The sequence below is a fragment of the Microtus ochrogaster genome, chromosome 10 (assembly GCF_000317375.1).
Source record: "Microtus ochrogaster isolate Prairie Vole_2 chromosome 10, MicOch1.0, whole genome shotgun sequence".
NCBI lineage: Eukaryota > Metazoa > Chordata > Mammalia > Rodentia > Cricetidae > Microtus > Microtus ochrogaster.
The window spans coordinates 24,569,278-24,578,377 of NC_022016.1; the positions used below are offsets into that span (position 1 = coordinate 24,569,278).

At 39.6% G+C, this 9,100-nt stretch overlaps 1 protein-coding gene across 3 annotated transcripts in view; it reads left to right on the top strand.

Moving 5' to 3' along the window:
• Positions 1-9,100, top strand: part of Dennd4c (DENN domain containing 4C) — a 98,375-nt gene that overhangs the window by 46,629 nt on the left and 42,646 nt on the right. For all 3 annotated transcript variants that reach the window (XM_026781963.1, XM_005352701.3, XM_026781962.1), the window contains exons 10-12: positions 2,188-2,363; positions 5,085-5,185; positions 6,605-6,823. In XM_026781963.1, the coding sequence (XP_026637764.1) occupies positions 2,188-2,363; positions 5,085-5,185; positions 6,605-6,823 (496 nt within the window). The remainder of the gene's footprint in view (positions 1-2,187; positions 2,364-5,084; positions 5,186-6,604; positions 6,824-9,100) is intronic.

Below are 9,100 nucleotides of genomic sequence, written 5' to 3' on the forward strand. Positions count from 1 at the left end.
GTCTTGCTTTTTTTAAAAGACAGGCTCACACTCAGCTGAAGTTGACCTGGAACGTACCAGGTTGATGACCTTACTTTAGCAGTTCTCCTGCCTCAGCCTCCTGTGTTGGAATTAGAGGTGGGAGCTGCCATGCCCAGCCACCCTGCTTTCTTGCTTTATTCTGGAACACTTAGGTTGGTGTTTCAAGTAGCTGTCGTTTTCATAATGAGGCTCATCTGTACTAGTATAACCTGCTCTGAACTCTTAACCATGTTCATGAGGGTCCTTTTCTTTTTCCATAGTATTACTCACTTTCTACTAGAGTAAATATTGAATTATATCTTCTGTTTATTTTCTATCTCTTTCTGTCAGAGTAGGTATCAACAGACTGGGCAAGTCTGACCTGCCAGTTCATGTCTACCAGGAATTGTGCGAATAATAAAGTTTTATTGAAACATAGGCTTCCTATTGACTTACGACCCATTACTGTTTTCTTGTACAATAGCAGAGTTAAGTCATTGTTACAAAGGTTGTGAGGCCTAAATTACTCTGCATTTTATAGAAAAAAGTAGACTAATATTCTAGACTGAAGATAGGGTCTGCTTTCTTGATACTGTGGTCTCATTGTCTAAGAGTGCTTGGCATCTAATAAATACTCATGTATCTGTTAAGTGTATGATTCTTGAGTACAGAAACCCCAGTCTTGAATAATAATCTGTAATGTCTGGCAGGGGTGGCAGTATAGCATTTTTTTGGGATGGATGAAGGTGAAAATTGAACCAGGCACAGATGATGAGTCTTGCCTTGGAGTAAAAGCTCATCACGTTACAGTGTTATTGAGCATTCAGGTGGCAGAGGCAGGAAGACTAGAAATTCATGGTCATTCTCCACAACGTAGTGAGTTTGAAGTCAACAAACTGTGCAGTGCTCTGTCCCATAGAAAAGTATGTTTTTGAATGAGTCCCTGTAGTCCCTGCAGTACAGTTTGTTGTTTTATGTGTTTGTGTCTATGTATATATGGACTAGTACTCATGAAGGCCAGAGGAGGGTGTCAGATCCCCTGGAGCTGGAGTTACAGAAGGTTGTGAGCCTCTCAGTATAGGTTCTAGGAACTGAACCCAGGTATTCTGCAAGACCAGCAGATGCTCTTAGGCATCGAGCCATCTCTCCAGACCCTAAGCCTGTTTTTTCAACCTATCAGAAGCTGTTCTTAAAAACAGAAACAAATGAATTGGAGTAGGTGTTTAAAAAAAAAAAAATTCAGAAACAAAACAAACAAAACTCCAACACACACATATACCAATTAAGGTAGCAGTTTGTAAGTTAAAACTCCTATTAATTTTTTGTGTGTGCATATGTTTGTGTGTGTTCATGTGTTTATGAGGATGAGGGTGTGTGTATGTATGGAGATCAGAGACTTGGTATATTCCACATTCACTTTTTTTTTTTTTTTTTGAGATTGATTTTTCTCACTGGCTATGCTGGATGGCTAGCTAGTCATACAGATCTTCCTGCATCTGCTCTGGAATTAAACGAGTTCATTATGCCTGGCTCTTTATTTGTTTGAGATTCTCAGAATGTTTTATATCTTCTTTATTTTAAAGAGGTCAAGCTTCACTGAAGTTGAATTATTTTAAATGTTTATTTGAAGTGTAGAAAATATTTTGTTAGATCTTGAGGTGATTCTCAAGAGATTTCTTAATAATTTTTAATTATTTGTTATACTTAAAATTTTAGTGTGGTGCTTGAACTCGAACCCAAGGATGCTAAGTATGCTAAGCAAACACTCTACCGCCGAGCTTAAGCCTAGCCCCATGTTAGTTTGTCTCTCCCAGACTCTACCCACCTTCTTGTGCGCTGAGTTTGATTTTGGTCAGAGCTCATTACTGGGTAAAATGCCTAAGTTTATTGTATGACTTGGGAGGCAGTTTCATCTCTTTGCTTCGGTTCTCCATAAAATATGCATGTGGGATTTGTCTAAATATCAGAATTAACTTGCAGAGAGCTGTTAGGATTTTAAGTGTGCCGTGATCATTATTATTCTTGAATTTTAATCCAGTAGTATTTGTAGCCACTTTATTTTGGAATGAGATTTAAAATTAAAACATAGATTTATTACTTTTCAGTGGTCCCTTTTGATAATAGTTAATTGTGTAATTGTCATTGCAAATTTGAATTTGGTTAATTTTTAAAAAACTTTTCCCCTAGATGATCTTTCCATTTCAGTGGCAGTGCCCATATATTCCCCTTTGTCCTCTTTCACTGGCTGGAGTGCTTAGTGCACCTTTACCATTTATAGTTGGAGTGGACTCAAGGTACTTTGATCTTCATGACCCACCACAAGATGTTGTTTGCATTGACTTGGATACGAATATGATATATGTGTAAGTGATCCATCTTTATTATCTCACATGTGTAGTTTCCACCATATATAACTAGAGCTATTTAGAAACATCTAGAAATAAGATGTATTGGCAGGAAATGGTATAGATAAAAAAAAATTGGGGGCTGGGGATGTAGCTTGGTTGATAGAGGGCTTGCTTAGCATTCTTGAAGCCCTGTTTTCCATCTCTAGTACTGAATACATGCTACAGTGGCATATCCCTGTAATCTCTGCACTTGAGTGGCAGAGGTAGCAGGATCAGAAATTCATAGACCCTCTACTGTATGGTCTGTTTGGAGCCAGCCTATGCTATTTGAGACCCTTTCTCTCCAGGCCATCATGGTCACTGCAGTGCATCTGTTTGAGAAGATACCTGCATGTGAACTGAAAGAATAGTTGTATGAAAGGAAGGAAGAAAACATTTGCTTAGAAAATAATACTAAAGCTAAGTATGGTAGCTTATACTTGTAAACTCACTTGGGAGATTAAAGAGAAAGATCACCGGGAGTTGGGGACGATTCTGGGCTACATGATGAGATCCAGATCAGCCTTAGCTACAGAGTGAGACATTGCCTCACAAAAATTTAAGTTAAAATGTGCTGAAATGGATACACTACTGTATTTAAAACTGTATAGCTATGGTGGCTCATTATTATGTATATCTAGATTTATAGACAACTTGGAAGTAGTGAATCACTTCATGAATTTACACTTCCCTCCCTCATTTCCTACACTTCTTCCCTCCTTTCCTGGGAACTGAACCCAGGGTCTGGTGTGAGTTAGGCCTGATCTCTACCACTCGGTCTCATAGGTAGCTCTGAAATTTTGTTTGTTTGTATAAGTATCACATATCCCAGACTGGCCCTTAAATTTGAGCTAGCTGTGGTAGCCAAGGGTGCTCTTGAACTGATCTTTGTGCCTTCCTCAAGTGCTAGGGTTATGGATGTGTGCCATACATTCAACCCAGCAGACTTTATTTTTTTCTCTCTCTCAGTTTTTCAAGACAGGGTTTCTTTGTGTAGCTTTGGAGCCTGCTGGAACTCACTCTCTAGACCAGGCTGGCCTCAAACTCATAGAGATCTGCCTGTTTCTGTCTCCCAAATGCTGGAATTAAAGGCATGCGCCACCACCACCCAGTGCTTAATATCACTTATGACTATAAAAGTACAAGTTTTATAGTTGATGATCCCTTGGATTAGACAGAATATAGAATATGAACGTGTGGCAATTTCTGTACATTAGGTATATTATCATTGTCATTTTAGAAGAAATTTGAGTAACAGACTTTCAAAATGACTTTGTTTCCAAAGTCTGATAGATAGTAAATGTTAGAACCAGGTTACAAACTGGTAATAGTAATCCAAATAGGCATAACAGTGTGGATTTGGGGATTTAAAAGGTAGCGTTATAGGTACTATGTGATTACATCAAGTAAAAATACTTGATCAGAATTAAATGTGACATGCTGTTAATTTTAAAAACATGACAATTTCATAGTTGATTTGACATTTTATCTACTTATTTTTAAGAAAGATCTTGCACAGGTTGATAATGGCACATGCCTTTAAACTCAGCACTCAGGAGGCAAAGGCGGGCAGATCTCTGTGAGTTTGAGGCCAGCCTGGTCTACAAAACAACTTCCAGGATGGCCAGGACTGTTAACACAGAGAAACCATGTCTCAAAAAACAAAACAAAACAAAAAAAGGAAGCCCTTCCTTTGTGTCCCTGACCGTCCTGGAACTTGCTATAGAGCAGGCTATCCTTACTGAACTGGGGCGATTCTCCTTGCTTTGTTCCCTGCTGCCATCATACTCAGCTAAAGTAGGTGTCTTCCAGCAGTCCCTGGAGCATGGGATTGCTACAGTGCCTTCAGTCAATTATCTTTGCAGGGAGGACACAATATTTGCCTCTGTGCTGGTGGTATTACCACCCAGGGAGTATTAGAAGTTAATTTCTACTTGGAGATTCTTGGACCATGCTGGTAATACTTGGTTGGACCTGTAATAATTGAAGGGGAAACACCTTCTTTCCATTGAGAGCTAAGCTCAGCAAACACTAGTGAGTCTTAGTTTTCACACCCTACTTGGTTGTGATCAAAACAGAGGCCTTTAGAACCCAGTGCTGTCTTAGAGGTCAGGTGAAGCTTTGGTGTGTCTGTAGGTTTCCAGCCACTGAAGACTAAGCTATAGCATTAAAAGAAAACCTGGCACATACGTGCTGAGTTGTAGAAGAGCATCTCCCAAAGCCATTGTCTCTGCTGTATTTTATGTTTCTGAAGTATAAAATTTGGAAATTTTAGCTTTTATTTAGCTTCTATCTGCATCTTTATTTTTTTAATGCTTTTATGGTCATAGACTATGTTAAATAATGTGTTTGATTTCTTCTTACACCTCTGTGAGGAATACTACGAACTAAGTGTACTTTACTTCTTTGATAAATTCCAGCTCTTGGTTTGGGCATATAGTATTTTAGAGTTCTGTGAGTAGGCTAATGTCTCAAGTCAGTTAATTCAACCCTTAAAATATAATATTTAAACATACCTTCGGAAGTCAGATGTCAAGTCAGTGTTGTACTGTTTACTGTGGTGGTAAAGGCTGTTGGAGGCTTAGATGGAGGCAATCATCTTCAGTGTGAAAAAATGCCCCTTTTAACTTTAACATAGAATTTTGTTTAGTACAAATGAATTATAAATAACAGATTTTTAAAATTCTGGTTTAATAGATCTGATGAAAAGAAGAACATAAACTGGAAACAGCTTCCCAAAAAGCCATGCAAGGGTCTGCTTGGGACCTTGAAGAGGCTGTATCCCCAGCTCTGCTCAGGTGGGTACGACAAGGGAGTAGGACATTGGCTGCAAACACAGATGTCTCTCTTTCTTCCTTACGTTTAGTATCTTAGTCCTAATAGTGTTTGTGTGTGCACGCATGTGTGTGAGATGCACATGCACAGGTGCACAGGTGGGTACCTGTGGAACCTGGAATAGGGTGTCAGGTTCCTTTGATACGTAAGCTTCCCAGCATGAGTGGTTGGTTCCAGTAAGAACAGTGTGCATTCTTAACCACTGACCCATCCATCTCACTAGTCCCTTTTCACTGTTTTGAGACAGCGTCTTTGTGACCTAGCCCAAGTTGGCCTGGAACTTGTGATCTTGTGATTCTTTTGTTTCTGCCTCTCCCCTACAGTATTTTAAATGGGAGACTAAGATAAGATAATATTAAGATAATTGTTAATTTAAATATTGCGTGCTGCTTAATTAGTTATTACATAACAGATAATGTTTAGCTTTTTTTTTTTTTCTAAGCATTTTCTCTGTACCCTGCCCTCCTTGCTACTACCCTTGGTTCTGAGAGCTAAAAGTGACTCCAAACTCCCAATTCTTTTGTCTCTATCTCTCAAATGTTAGGGTTGCAGATGAGGTACAGGGCCAGTTTGTGGAGTTCTGGGGAGTGGACCCAGGGCTAGGTAAGCACTCTACTGTCTGAGCTATATCCCTAGCCTAGTTGTTTGTTTGTTTAGGGTTTTTGAGACTGAATCTCAATGTTTATATGGGCTGGTTCCAGCTTGTTGTGTAGTTGAGTTAGGGATGGTGAGGCAGCAAGATGTTGAGTGTGAAGCCAGATACATAGCTACATAGCTAAAATACAGAGACTATCTCGAAGAAGAAAAGAAAAAGAAAGAAAAAGGAAGTTGTGGGTGTAGCAATAGGAGAGGCAGAGAGGCTGCGTCCCCAGCACCCCGCTGCCCGCACGGATAGCTTTACCCGAAATAATTACACGGACACCGCATTCTTTCAATCACTGCTTGGCTCTTTAGCTCCAGCCCTTTTCTCGGCTAACTCTCGCACCTGGACTAGCCCATTTCTAATCATCTGTGTGTAGCACCCCAAGGTGCGCTTACCGGGAAGATTCTAGCCTACGTCCATCCTGGGTCGGAGCTTCATCGCGTGTGCCTCAGAGAGCAGAGCTCTTGCCTCTGCCCGCAAGAGTGAAGCACCGAGTCTCTCTGAGGCGTCTGCGCCTGAGAGCCGGGAGCTGTTGAGTCTCTGAGCTCACTTCCTCTTCCGCCCAGTATTCTGCTCCTCCCACCTACGTTCTAACCTATCAGGTCAAGCAGCTTCTTTATTAAATCAACCAATGACCTTCCTCCATCATGTGGGCCTTATTTTGACTATTATCATTCAGTCATTATACAAATAGATATCATATATGAATGCCTTGTTTTGTTTCTACTTCTGTTGTCAGTTCACCGAAAGACTCAGGAAAGTTCAGCAATTGAGATGACTCCAATTGAAGCAGATTTCTCTTGGCAAAAAAAGATGACACAACTCGAGATGGAAATCCAAGAGACATTTTTGCGATTTATGGCATCTGTTTTAAAAGGGTATAGGTCGTATCTCAGACCAATCACAGAAGCTCCTTCAAATAAAGCCACAGCTGTGGATTCATTGTTTGATCGACAGGGTAAGTGTCAGATCACATTTGCCTTCACTGAAGTCAAAGGTATTTCAGACGATGTACTACATCCTTAGAAATTAATATTCAACTGTAAGGAATTTCCATAATCTGTAACCTACCTCTGTTAGTAGAGAATTTTTTAAATTTATACTCATTGGTTTCCCTTAAAAATAACCCGAGGTGTTTAATTTGAAGAGCCCAATGTGTTATGTGGATTCACAATCCCAAATAGTCCATTGTCTTAGGAAGACACATCTGGGACTTGTCTTTCTTTTTTCCCTCAGTTTTGCAGTTTGTGCCGTTAAAAGACTCCTCAACAGTTATTGTACAGACTGAAGCCACCAGTTTTTATTCATTTTGAAAACTGTGACTTTGTTCCTGGAGGAAACATATAATTTTCTTAGTGATTGTATTTTTTGTTTTGTTTTGTTTTTGTTTTTTGAGACAGGGTTTCTCTGTGTGGCTCTGGCTGTCCTAGAACTCACTCTATAAAACAGGCTGGTCTCAAACTCAAAAGATCTGCCTGCCTCTGCCTCCTGAATGCTGTAATTAAAGGTGTGCTCCACCATGCCAAGATGGAAGCATTCTTTCAAATGAGTAATTTGGAGGACTCATTATAAAATGGAAAATAACTGATATTTATTTATTTAATTAATTAATTATTTTTTTTTTTTTTTGAAGCTGTATCTCTATAGCTTTGGAGCCTGTCCTGGAACTCACTCTATAGACCAGGCTGGATTCGAACTCATAGAGATCCACCTACATCTGCCTCCCAAGTGCTGGAATTAAAGGGGTGCACCACTACTGCCCAGCTACAGGCTGGTTTACAGTTTGGAAGCTAGGCTGAGATCAAGGTTTCTTCTGAGGCCTCTCTTCTTGGCCTATAGATGGGCTATTTATTACCACTTTGTGTCTAAATTTCCTTCCGTAGGACACCAATAGTATCAGAGCAAGGTCCATCCAGTGACTCCATTTTAAATCTGTAATTGTTTTAAATGACTCTGTTTCCAAATATTGTCATATTTGAAGTAATAGGAGTTAAGACATCAGCATATGAGCGGGTTTTTTTTTTGTTTTTTTAGGCCATCTCATAAAGTATGCTTGTATACCCCACCCCCAGAAAATTAAATGTTAAAAGATTAAATGGAAGATCAAATTTAAGATTATATTCAGGCTGCTGGTAGCCTTAAGTAATAGAATATTGACTTCTATGGACAGTAGTAGGCCATTAACTAATACAGTCTTTCCTGTCTTTCTCTCTGAGAATGACCTTGATCTGAGGTTGTATATAAACAACACACAGCATTTTTGTTCTAGGGAAAGCAGACATTAAACAACAAAGGACTACAAATACTGATTACAGTGTTGATTACATGAGAGTGCTGACTTGGTTAGAGATCTTTCCTGCAGACATAACAAGTGAAGAATCATTAGGAATTGGATAGTAGCTTTAGCTTAACTTTTTATGCAAACAAAATCTATACGTGTATGGGTGTTCTGTGTCATGTGGGTGGGTTGAAGAAAGAGGTCACTACCAGATGAAAGGTTTAGACCTGTGTGGCAGCGGGAAGGTTCAACTCTGATAGACCAAACATCGAGCAGCCGTACATAGCATATTGATTGTCACACAAAGTTGTTTTTTGGGTAAATTATTCCCTCATACCAAAGCCCCTAATATAATCTATATGTTTCTCTAAAGGAAGGCATAATGCCCTGCTACTTCAGTTCTTATTGTATATAGTTTGCAGTAGGTGCACCAGGAACATGTTGTGACCAAAGTCATGCAAAGCCTCTAACACCCCCTCAGAAAAACAATTCTACAAATCACAGAAAATGATCACTGTTTTCCACAATTCTTCAGGTCAAAGTACTTCTAGAAAACAACTATTCATTCTGATGTTTACCTCAGATACAGTGAAAACTACTTATTCTAATGTTTGCCCCAGACACAGCGACTCTGTTAGATTCATACAATACCTTCACATAGGTGTTACTTAAGTTCAATAATTTTGTCTGCCCCTTCCATTCCCTTCCACTCCATTTCATTTAATGTGCAATGCAAACAGGCTATCATTTCTTCTATAACTGTTGGTACCTTTAGAATTTCCTAGATTTACATGGATGAACTGCTATATCATTGTGTTGTTATTCAACATCTCCATCTATTTTAATTGTATCAAGAGCTACTCTAGCCGGGCGGTGGTGGCGCACGCCTTTAATCCCAGCACTTGGGAGGCAGAGGCAGGCGGATCTCTGTGAGTTCGAGACCAGCCTGGTCTACAG